The 12,303-nt window shown below is 34.9% G+C and overlaps 2 protein-coding genes across 2 annotated transcripts; one reads left to right on the top strand and one right to left on the bottom strand.

Moving 5' to 3' along the window:
* On the top strand, positions 913-6,776 carry LOC18596594 (subtilisin-like protease SBT5.6). The gene is made up of 9 exons (XM_007025180.2): positions 913-1,135; positions 1,208-1,400; positions 1,498-1,692; positions 1,885-2,002; positions 4,408-4,969; positions 5,068-5,165; positions 5,290-5,647; positions 5,767-5,980; positions 6,080-6,776. The coding sequence occupies exons 1-9, from the start codon at positions 1,064-1,066 to the stop codon at positions 6,610-6,612; spliced, it is 2,343 nt and encodes a 780-aa protein (XP_007025242.2). The 5' UTR covers positions 913-1,063; the 3' UTR covers positions 6,613-6,776.
* Positions 7,165-9,628, bottom strand: LOC18596593 (pentatricopeptide repeat-containing protein At4g18975, chloroplastic). Its single transcript, XM_007025179.2, has 6 exons — positions 9,434-9,628; positions 9,206-9,327; positions 9,014-9,110; positions 8,744-8,887; positions 8,118-8,330; positions 7,165-7,976 (listed from the first exon to the last, which is right to left on the bottom strand). Exons 1-6 carry the CDS (start codon positions 9,491-9,493, stop codon positions 7,782-7,784), a joined length of 831 nt encoding a protein of 276 aa, XP_007025241.1. The 5' UTR covers positions 9,494-9,628; the 3' UTR covers positions 7,165-7,781.

The raw sequence follows: 12,303 nt of genomic DNA, 5'->3' as shown, positions 1-12,303 counted from the left end.
GATCTCTTTGGAGATTATGGATAAAATTTCATCCTAATACAAACATGACCCATTACAGGTTATGATAACCACGTTAATTAGCACTCAAAAAGCTGGAACCACCCTAAAGACACACCTATTAATCACCCTTTTTAATTAATTTAGCCTCAATGTTAGTTGAATTAAGACCTAGCTTACCCTCAATTTTCCAACTCTCTCCCATACGGAACCTAACTATATGAAATTATATATGGTGATTTTTATATAAATAAGTAGCTCAAATGAGTACATCACCTAAACCAAACAAAATCAATCTAAAAATACAAATATATATAATAAAAAAAATCTCAAACACCACTTACCTAACAACATTTAAAAGATATAACCACAAATAAATAAACACAGATATCATAATATTAAATATGAGTGTGTATATATATATATATATATATTTTATACTAGTATAATTAATCTAATTCAATTTATAATAATTTGTCAAAAATACATTTAGAATCATGTTCAAAAGCATTTTTTGACAAAATAAAAAACATATCAAATTATATTATATCCCTAAATTGTTCTTTTATAAAAGTTTTTTAATTATAAATAATTAAATAAATTTATTGTGTTTCTTAACTACCTTAAATCACTAAAATCAATAAATTACATATATTCATGCAGACGTTACGTAATAATTAATCATAGTTGTTAATAGATTCCTTTCATATCCTGCATCCCAAATAAAATATCTGTGCATATTCATGAATTTAACTTGATTGATGTTTAAAATAATTAACATATATATGCATAATAATTCAGCACAGTGTTATAATTTTTTTTATTAAACGGAAAAATCATGTATTAATTAATGAATCAAATACTCAGATTCAATTATAATATATCTTTAAAGAATATTATAATAAATGCATAATATATTGATAATGCAATCGAAAAGAAAGTTTCTTAATTTACAATAGGAACCTTTCAACCATAAAACTCCATTTACCATTGGAGTTGGGACATCTTCAAACTTTTATCAAGTCGTAATCTCTTTTGCATACTCTCTCTGCTTCAAACAGTAGCCATGAAGACGATCTATTGGTTCTTTCTTCCCTTGATTTTCTTTCCTCTCTTGGCCTCATGTTTAGAGAAACAGGTATTTGCTTTCTCGTGACTTTTTTTTTTGTCTTCTCTTCTTCCTTTCTTCTTTTCACATTTTGTCATGTAGGTGTATATAGTTCACTTCGGGGAGCACAGTGGGGAGAAAGGATTGCATGAGATTGAAGAAACTCATCAATCATATTTGTATTCCGTGAAAGAAACGAAAGAAGATGCTCAATCTTCCCTTCTTTACAGCTACAAGCACAGCATCAATGGCTTTGCTGCAGTGCTCACCCCAGATGAAGCCTCCAAGCTCTCTGGTAATTAGCAATACATTACTTCCTCATTCCCCTTTTTTCTCTTTTCTTTCATGGGGATACTATATAATCCTTTTTCTTGTCTGTCTTTTGACCACAGAAATGGAAGAAGTTGTATCAGTGTTTCCTACACGCTCAAGAAACTACTCCCTGCAGACCACTAGGTCATGGGAATTTGTAGGGTTAAATGAGGAAGAGGGCCTATCATCAGGGCATGAATCCAATATGGGAAGAGAAGACTTGTTGGCTAAAGCTAGCTATGGCAAAGATGTCATTATTGGAGTATTGGATAGCGGTAAAAATTATAATCTATATTGAAATATATATATATATATAAATACAACATTATCTGATTTTCATGTGACTACCAGTTCATTATTGCTTCTGTAGTATTCACAGAAACTTGTCGCATACACAAATTGATTTTGGTTAATAGTATTATATATACCTTGGTATTTGATCATGGTTTGAGTCTTTTCTGATTTAGGTGTGTGGCCAGAATCAGCGAGCTTCAGTGACGAAGGAATGGAACCCATCCCAGAGTCGAAATCATGGAAAGGAATCTGCCAAGAGGGAGTCGCTTTTAACTCATCCCACTGCAACAGGTGAATAAATTTCTCTCTTTCTTTGAGGATTTTCTCCTTTTAGTCTACCTACGACCAACTTTAATCATTTTTCACCAGAATTAATTTCCTTTTTTTTTTTTCACTTATGAGATCAAAGGTCAAAAAATGATCTATGTAGTAGAATGAGGGCCCTTTCTCTTTGGAATAATATAGTCAGTTGGGACCCATAAGCTCCTCTAGAAATCAAGGATGTTCTAATTTGCTTTAAATTATGTTCTCCTGTGGTCAGAAATTTGAGTCATTTTCCAACGATAAGACATTTTCTACTTTCCATAAGGCATTATTGGATGAAACTTATTCAAAAAAGGCATCGGAATCTTGCATTCCAACTTTGAAAAAAATAAAAAAGCTTTCAAAAGCTTGAATTAAGACACGTAAATTACGCCAAAACTATACTCATCAATCTTTTTTGAAAGATTTTTTTTTTTTTGTTTCAGCATTGACCTTATAAGGGATCGTCAATCTTAATACCCTTGTCTCTTTAGAATAAAGTAATATGATCAAGGCCCCTTGATTCTCCCTTACCTCATTATATAATATATTATATATCATTAAATTAATTACTACTATTATACAGTTAACTTATTGCAAAACAAAAGTAGGTAAATGGATTTTTTGGGGGGTTAATTTTGTTGAGTAATTCAGTATTTTGCAAGATAATCAATGGTGTATTATTGGAGGGCTCGCCTTCCGTTGGCAGCCTGCATGTGCCCTACAAAGGGTTTGTCGTCTCTAGATTTGTTCATTGGATGGTAACAATGTTGTTTTGTTAAAGAAATGGCATTGGTGAGCCCCAATACTGTGCTTGTCTATTTTCACCCGAAACAGAGGTAGTTATCTGACTGGTGTTTATTGCTTTTGTATTCTTCCTTTTTCTTCCTCCAATCTTGTGAACTTCGATCATCCCAATGCCCACACACTGTGGTCAGTCTCTTTTGTTTTGGTCTATGTACCTAGTCCCCCTCAGCCTGCCAGAAGGCCTTGGAAAGTGACCTGCACTGTCTTATGAGTCCCCCTCAGCCTGCCAGAAGGCGTTGGAAAGTGACCTGCACTGTCTTATTGCTTCATTTCAAGCATTTCCATCGGTATGTTTGTAAAACATCATGCCTTTTACAACTTTACTAGTCAGTCCTGTAACTGGCAGGCAGTAGATTTTTTCCTTCAACAATATCATAGTAGCATCTAGCTGTTGCCATTGTTAAAACTGCTCCATAACTAGTCTTGCAAAATCCCTTTTTTTGAAATTTGATAATATCATTAATATGCCTGTGGACATCAACCCACTAGGCCTGGGACGATTTTAGGCCTAAGAGTTTTGATGTGAAGCTCCTTTGCATAAAATCTTTCCCACAAAAATACAATGGTGACCAGCTCTGTTACACAAACGCAGAGCACTAGTCTGCTAAGCATTTCCAGGATTCCCCTTTTCTATTCAGAATACTTACAAGTTACAACATGTAACACACTAACTTTGCAAACCCAGGTCCCTAGCCAAACAAGTCAACCAAGCAAGCACATCAAACCACTTCATCAACACAGAAATGTCCCTTTCTCATTCAGTACAAGTCGAAATACAAAAGCAAAAAGAGAGGAAAGGAAGCATGGCCTTCATTCATTCAGACATTATCGTTCATAATTTCCTAGCTCAAAAATAGAACTCACCAGCCCTCATGGGTTCAAAAGCAGCCTCTGGTTCCGAGCCCCATTGACAACGATAATACCAAGCCTCTCCGGCTCAATCAAGTAGGAATATAGACCTTGGGACCCCCTACTTCAGTGAACAATATCAGCCCCTGAGATAGCATCAGTCTTGCAAAATCTTGGGTAGTATTAGTTATTCTATACTCATGGATATAGATCTCAAAATATTTTATATCTAAATACTTTTACTTACTTTTAACAAAAATTAAAACAAAAAACTTTACAATTTTAATTATAAATTAAAAAAGATAATATTTTAAATTTAAAATTAAATAAAATTTAAAAATGTTAATGTTTAAATTATTACATTGTTAATATTTTAAATTTGAATGAAAATTGAAATTAAAACATAAAAAAATGCAAACAGAAATAAAATAAAAAATATATTAATATTTTAATAATAAATTACTAAATTATTAAAATTTTAATAAAATATAAATTAAAAGATTAAAAATATAAATTTATTTAAATTATAGTAAAAGGTAATTTTTGTCTTTTAATATAAATTTTACTAAATTATATAAAGGGTTTTTTTTTCAATAAAAATAAATCTTATTATAATAAAAGGTCATTTAATTATTTTTAAAAAAAAATTATCAATCAATAGCAATTCATGTTCTATAAACCAACTAAATAGTAAATATTTTATTTTATTCTTGTCTGTATTCCATTTTATTACACAGGAAGATAATTGGAGCCAGATACTACGTGAAGGGTTTTGAGCACGAGAAAGGTACAGTAAATGCGACGGAAGACTACCTCTCACCACGAGACATGGACGGCCACGGGAGCCACACGGCGTCCACCGCTGCTGGCCGACAAGTCCCCGACGTTGCTGCCCTTGGTGGGCTGGCAAGAGGCACAGCGTCCGGAGGGGCTCCTTTGGCCCGACTCGCCATATACAAGGTCTGCTGGGCGATACCTAACCAATCAAAAGCCGATGGAAACTTATGTATGTTTGAAGATATACTTGCAGGCATTGATGACGCCATAGCTGATGGTGTTGACATAATTAGCATCTCCATTGGAACCAGTGATCCTGTGCCTTACGAAGAGGATTACCTTGCAGTCGGTGCATTGCATGCTGCGAAGCGCAACATCCTTGTGGTTTGTAGTGCTGGGAACAACGGTCCTGCCCCTGGAACATTGTCTAACCCGGCGCCTTGGCTGATGACTGTTGGTGCTAGCAGCTTGGACCGGGCATTTTTGGCACCTGTCATGCTAGGGAATGGTCGGGAAATTATGGTAAAATACAATCAGATATGTTATAGTAAGGATTTGTTTTTATACTTTCGATTGGAGGTTCTAATTTCTTCTTTTTGTTGCATGATTTAATCTTTTAGGGACAAACTGTTGCACCAGACAAGTTGGAAAATGAGATGTACCCATTAGTTTACGCAGGAGATGCAGTGTTCCCTGATGTGCCTCAAAACTCTACAGGGTAAGGATATTTTTCTCTCCATTTGATAGTGTTAATTGGAGTATAATTTATGATAAAGGCAGAATTAATTCGCTTCGGTTTCACAATCTTATCTAATTTTTGAATAAATCGGATGTTATTTTAGGCAATGCCTTCCTGGTTCCCTTAACCCTGATATGGTCAAAGGGAAGATTGTGGTGTGCATGAGAGGTGCCGGACGGAGATTAGATAAAGGCTTAGAAGTGAAAAGAGCTGGTGGTGTCGGTCTCATCTTAGGCAACGCAGAGGCCAATGGAAATAGACTATCATGTGACCCCCATTTTCTTCCTGCATCTGCTGTGAGTTACAATGATGCGACTAAGATTCTTGAATACATCAGGTCTACAGAGAATCCGATGGCAACCATCAGTCCAGCCCAGACAGTAATGCATTATAAACCTGCACCCTTCATGGCTGGATTCACCAGTCAGGGTCCAAATGTGATTGATCTCAATATTCTCAAGGTAATTTGTGAATCTAAGTTAATTTATCGAATGATGTCATATTTTTAAATTTACGACTTATAAGAAATTTCTTTGTCTGTATACTATCTTCTAACTTGTCTTCTGGTTTTCTCTGATAGCCTGATATCACGGCTCCAGGAATTCAGATTTTGGCAGCATGGAGTGAAGCATCATCTCCCACAAAGTTGGAATATGATCACAGAATAGTGAAATATAACTTTGATTCAGGAACTTCCATGGCTTGCCCTCATGTTTCTGGTGCAGCTGCACTTCTCAAAGCCATACACCCCGATTGGAGCGTTGCTGCTATAAGATCTGCTCTGATGACCACAGGTAAGAAATACTTAAGGATCCATTTATGGCTCCTGAATAGTTATAGCCTTGTAATTTCTAGACCTTTATTTTCTAAAACATCACATTTCTATGTCACAGCCCGGATAACAAACAACTTAGATCAGCTAATTAGAGATGAAGTTGGCAATACCGCAACTCCCTTCCAATATGGAGCCGGCCATTTCCAGCCTATTAAGGCAGCAGATCCAGGTCTCATATACGATGCCTCGTATGATGATTACCTTCTCTATCTCTGCAGCCTTGGCCTAAACAAGTTGGACTCTACATTTAAGTGCCCTGAAGATCCACCTTCACCGGTCAACCTCAATTATCCATCGTTTGCAATTCCCAACCTTAATGGCACTGTCACTATTACGAGGACAGTCACAAATGTTGGTTCCAGCAACAGTAAATACTATTTTTCAGTCAAACCACCACCCGGAGTCCATGTGAAGGCCTCACCAAGTATTTTGTTCTTCGACCATATAGGCCAGAAGCAGAGCTTCAGCATAACAGTATCCCCTAAAGATTTTGGTCCCATAGCGAAGAGGTCTGCGTATGGGTTTGGTTTTTACACTTGGACTGATGGATTCTATCGTGTAAGAAGTCCCATGGCAGTGTATTTACCATAATTATAGGCTCTTCGTTTTTATGGGGCAAAGAATTAGTAGAAAACTGTGCTCAAGGAAACTACTAGTATAGGATTTGTTTTAGCAATTGTATAAAGTAACTCTATTCTTTCACTAAATTTCCCCATATTCATATGACTATAACCAAGACTTGCTCCATTTTCTCACTCTTGCATCAACTTCAAATGTTATCTTCAACTTCGAGATAACATTTCTGCAATTGATGTTTTTTTGTACCGGTTGTCTGCACTTGACTAAGAAGGGTTTGAATTGTGAGCCTTCTCAAATCTGTTATTTGCATACAACGTTTACCACGAAAATAAAATCATTTCACTGAGCAATCTTCCTCATACCCCAGAATATGCACTTACTCAGATCGTTAATTGTCAAAACTATATACTCCATGGCACTCTAGAAGCAAGAAATATCGTTTCAAGTACATGCAACGTTCTAAATAATGCAAAAATCCTAAAAGCTGGTGAGAGAACCCCGCTTATGGCTCACAACGATGAACCACCAGAATCCCCACATATGAAAGCACATAATGAATGCAGATACTCCAAACAATCATTTACTGAAATTAAAAATTATTAAACCACCATTGTCGACCACTACAACACTGCCTTAGCAGCCATTACAATCGTCATTCAACATCTGGTAGTCAGCCATCCTACAACTTTGTGATGACTACTACCTCACAGTCACAGGCATTCACAGAAATTAACTGATTACCCCAAAATTCAAAGTAGAAACATTCTCTTCTACAAGAATTATATTTGTTGCAGCTTTATGAGTTTTAAAATCATTTGAACCACTGATGAGTATAAAACTATGTTTTAAATTAACAGCGAAAATTATTTTGGCCTCCCTTCCCTTCCCCCCTCTTCTTTGTTTTTTTCTTTGCTTTTAACCCCTGCATACATACCCCAGACAACTGAAGAACAGGCCCCCAACCTCTATGCTTAAGTGGTAGGCACAACCCACCAGAAATGATGTAAATATTTAAATAACATTCAAGGGTGAGCTCCTTATCATGGGGAAAGCGCATACGTAGATGGCTTGTTGCTACACCCATGAATTCATATTCCTAATTGGCAAGGCCCAGTGCAATAGATATAGGCATCATATCATGTCATTGAATGCTAAGAGAGCTCCATTCAATAGATCGAACATCAATCTTCATCTGATTCATATCTTGTCACTCTGACGCGCTCACCATTAAAGTGAATGTACTTCCATTTACTCAGGTATCTTCTAAGAACCAACTTCTGCTTGTCTTCTTGGCCAAGTTTCTGAAAGGCACGGGCCACTTTCCTGACTGTGTTTTCATCTGGTCTTACACACAACTCCTCCATGTCTGCAAAAACCTACAAATAGAAAACTAAAACCTCAGAACTAAAGCATGTTTAGCTTCATTTATTATATAAAATTCTCAAAAATAGAATAGGAGAGTAAAATAAAAACTGCAGAACCATTTTGCATGATATGTGAATTGGTGGATCACATACCTCAATTATCTTATCTTGCATGTTATGATGATCATATAAAGAGATCATCCTAGAAAACAATCGCTTTGAGATAGAACGGGTGTGTATATGCAAAATCATGTTCCATAAGGATTCAGCCTCATCTACTCTCTTATCCATATCAAATGCCAGTAGAAGGGTGTCATATGTTCCCATTGTTGCCCCTTGGCCTTTGCTCAACATCCACTTTGCCACCTGAGCATCACCAAGTCTGTAAAATCCAATTTAGCCCCACACAAATACTTATGCAACTAAGCCAGCAATCACAACTTAAATTATAGGATTCATTCTGTATAAACATTGGTTAAACAGGTTGAATCAGCAGAAGCACACCAACTAATTATTCCATGAATCTTTCTGCATAAGGTATAACTTTCTTTTGCATAACCCATTCCAGAAGATCTAAAATCAATAATGATGATACATGGCTATGTTAATATATACACACTGAAATAAAATTGAAAAATATCTATATCGCAGGCTTACACATATTGAACTTGAACCAGCAAAACAAAGAAGGTATCCAAAAATAACAATATATAAGCTTCCCTACATCACTGGTACCACTTCAGAGCCCTTAAATACAGAATGCAAGAATACGAACATACTTGAATTACACGCAGCCATTGGCTCCTCTTCCTCAAAATTCGTAAAGCCTTAGCTGCTGCAATCAATGGGAACTCAGTCTCCCAAGCTGTCCATTTATCCAATGCTCCATAAACAGCCTCTTTCTCATTGGGAAGTTGAGAAATCTGCCCATTGAAACAAATCCAAAAACAACCACCAAACAGAAACAAGGTGCATAATTTTCTCTTCGAGTACTACATAATAAAGTGGAACAAAGCTCAGTAAAGTGACAACGATGAAAGTAAACTTACAATTCTAACAAGATTGAGAGCCTTTTGTCCTGAGCCAGCTGAATCTCTTTTCTTCCACAAGTGATGCTCATTCTTTCCCACCTTCTTCACTGGTTTCCTATACACTCAAATGATTTATGACTTTAGGCATCTAACTTAACATTGGCATTCGATATTTTGATAAATTGATATCAAATTTTAAACGACACCCACTTCTCAACAGCCTCTGAAATGCCCAGTGATTGTTCACCCAACTTTTGGGAACACTTTACGTAGGAAATTCTGCAAATTGAAAACCCAGAATCCAATAAAAAAGCCACTTCATTTCTTCGAACCTGTAAAACGAAAAATAGCAACTTTTTTCAATTAGAAACACTGGGTAAAAATAAAGTGGCAAACGGGAAAAACCAATAATTCCTTGGAACTCTCAATTATATTAACCTTGTTTTCGGCCCATGGAGAGAACGGATAACTTATTGAATGAACGCAACTAAAAGCCATGGATGCCTTTCCTCTTCATTAAAGAACCCACTTTGCGTTTTTGGCTTTGAACCAATTAAACTATCAAGTTTCAGTCTTTCAGACAGAACCGAGACAGGAACAGAGATGGAGGACTTTTCCCTTTTCTCTTTTCCCTTTTTTTTTTTTTTTTTCTAAAGAATAATACTAATTGGGTTGGGCCTTCTGCTTGAGAAATAGTGAAAGTTGGGCTGATGAATTTCCATAAAAAAACAAATTCAATATCTTTTTTCATTTTTTTTCCTCTTGGCCATCAAATAAGACATTTTTTTAGTTATTTGCACACAAGTAATCTTCCAATCTATTCATATTTTATATGTAAAAACACTTTTCATCATTTTTTTTGAAATAATTTTTAATATTTATTACCTTTAGACAACATTAAAAGTCTATTCTTGAAACAAGATGGAGGTAGACTTATATTATTTTTTTTCGAGAAAAATGAAAAATTTTATTGTCTAACCAAACTAGGGTAACATACACCAGTTACATCATAAAATAATAAATCTCTAACTCTAATTAGAGGAGAATTAAAAGCTTGAAAATTATTAGAAATCTTTAAACTTCCTTTGGTCATAAAATCTACAACTCTATTTCCCTCTCAGAATATATGACAAATTCGAACTTCCTATCATCTCTTGAGAAAATTGTGAATGCCTTGGATCAAACCTGAATCGAAGCATGGATGAGTATTCTAAGAAGCATTACTTGGACCACTAGCTTGCTATCCACTTGAAGAACAATCTTCCTAAACCCCAAGTCTCATGCATAGTTTAGACCTTGTTATACCCCCAAAGCTCCACTCGATATGCAATGCATTTTCGCAAACGCATGGCATATCCACCTCTTTAATGACCAAGGGAGTCTCTAAGTACACCACCTACTGTTGATTGTTCGGTAAAAGCTCGACAAGCACCATCAATGGTAGGAGAAATCCAATCGGCTTCAGGGGCCCTCCAACTAATAAGCACTTCTTCTTTGAATATGCTTGAATCTCTTCTATTATCAACATTTATTGATCATTCTTCTTGGCTGGTAACAACTAAAGTATAAATTAGACTCAGTGGCCTTTCAACATTAATTGATTTATTCTCAAAAATATATAAATTTCTCCCCTTTCAGAGAAACCAGCGAGTTACTCCAAAAATCGTTGCTCATGAAGACAAATTGGATAAAATCTTAGTTTTGCCTAAGTTAAACAAGAACCAATCTAAATTTTAAAGACCAAAATAGGAATTATACTCATTTAGCCATAGCAACTTCCACCACAACAAGGTTGCAATCGGACAATTGCGGAAAGTATAGAGAATGAACTCTTCCTCCGACTCACATTGTTTGTATAAACATTATGTAGAAAGATATCTTCAAAACTTTCTCTTGGTTATAGATTTATATTATTTTAATATATATACATATACACACACACAAATATATTTGAAGTACAACTTTATTTAACACTTTTTATCAATTAAATTACACAAACAAATTGAATAACCATATATTATTTAGAATAACCTTCATATATTTTTTTTTTCTATTGGTCAAATGAAAATCATTAGCCTTCCCTCCAATAGCTTATGAAATCTTCATTTATGTGTTTAACTAAAACTCTAAAACAAAAGAATAATCTCATCTGTGACAAGTTTTCCCTTCCTTAACAAACCACTTAAAAATACAAAAATCAATGTACCGTTTGATAAGCAAGGAATAACTAAGTACAAGATAAAACCCAAACTTCTTCCAACCTTAACTTTCTAAAACCTTATCCTCCTTTGCCTTCTTTTTGTTAAATTTGACTCGTGAATCGTGATGTTTGTGGCCACTATGTCTCAACCACAATCTATCAAAAATACAACTGTTTCAAAATTTAAGAAAAGATTGACTTTTTTTTATTTTATTTTAAAAGTTTCATTTTAAACAAGTAACTTCAAATTGATTTAAATTCAAAATACCAAATGGAACTTAATGTCGTGACACAAGCTCTCACGAACTCAAGAATTGAACCGCAAATGAAATTGAAATCAACATCATAAACTTCCATGTAATACAAAAAAAAAAAAAAAATCTATCAAGCATTGGCAAGAGTTGTAAAAAAACAAAGGAAGAGAGCGACCTTTGAAAATCTATGGGTTAGGGTCATTTTCTTTAAAAAGAGAAACAGGTACGTCAAGTACCCAAGTTAAGGCCAACCAGCACTATAGATGTTGCTTTCCGATTGGACCACCTGATCCCTAAATTTCAATTTGTTTGCTTGCTCTAATTAAGGCTGTTTATCCCCAATTCCGTAATGAAATTTATGAGGCTTCCTACTCTCTCAACTCTCCTATTCCTCCCTACTCTATTGCTTAAGTATTTTCATACCAACATTCTTTTGACAAAAAAGAGAAAGGGATAGAAATTTAGAACATTATGGTTAGGTTTTTAATGACTCTTATAGCTCTTCTCTCTTTAAGTTAAAACCTTTCCAAATGATATTTGTGAAATTATTGCGTTTGTGCTAAAAGAAATAATAAGTTAATATATATTTCTCTATTTATAATAAACAGACACGTAATAAACAATAAATATTTCCCATTAAAAGCTAAAGTCTCGATGAACCTCTTTATCATTAGAATAATTTCTTTTTTTTTTTTGAAATTGATGTGCTTTTGTTTACTTCTTGAACATCAACATTCCAGGCATTGTTATCTCCTGTAGAACGGAGTTCTCTTCACCCAATAATTAGCAACAAAATAATCTCTTTTTTATTTTTTTTCTTACTACAATGACTTGTAGGAAAATAAATGTTGACG

Source organism: Theobroma cacao, chromosome 6, assembly GCF_000208745.1.
Source record: "Theobroma cacao cultivar B97-61/B2 chromosome 6, Criollo_cocoa_genome_V2, whole genome shotgun sequence".
Classification (NCBI taxonomy): domain Eukaryota; kingdom Viridiplantae; phylum Streptophyta; class Magnoliopsida; order Malvales; family Malvaceae; genus Theobroma; species Theobroma cacao.
Note: the sequence above shows the minus strand (reverse complement) of the source record. Positions and strands in the feature narration are given on the sequence as shown.

What these genes read in the sequence shown, in the direction of transcription:
- LOC18596594 (XM_007025180.2), top strand. Translation starts at nt 1,064, where the DNA reads ATGAAGACGATCTATTGGTTCTTTCTTCCCTTGATTTTCTTTCCTCTC. An exon ending in AACTCATCCCACTGCAACAG is followed by an intron (nt 2,003 to 4,407) that starts GTGAATAAATTT and finishes TTTATTACACAG; the next exon opens with GAAGATAATTGGAGCCAGAT. An exon ending in ATCTGCTCTGATGACCACAG is followed by an intron (nt 5,981 to 6,079) that starts GTAAGAAATACT and finishes TCTATGTCACAG; the next exon opens with CCCGGATAACAAACAACTTA.
- LOC18596593 (XM_007025179.2), bottom strand. Translation starts at nt 9,493, where the DNA reads ATGGCTTTTAGTTGCGTTCATTCAATAAGTTATCCGTTCTCTCCATGG. An exon ending in AATGGCTGCGTGTAATTCAA is followed by an intron (nt 8,331 to 8,743) that starts GTATGTTCGTAT and finishes GGTGATGCTCAG; the next exon opens with GTGGCAAAGTGGATGTTGAG. An exon ending in TGCAAGATAAGATAATTGAG is followed by an intron (nt 7,977 to 8,117) that starts GTATGTGATCCA and finishes TTCTATTTGTAG; the next exon opens with GTTTTTGCAGACATGGAGGA.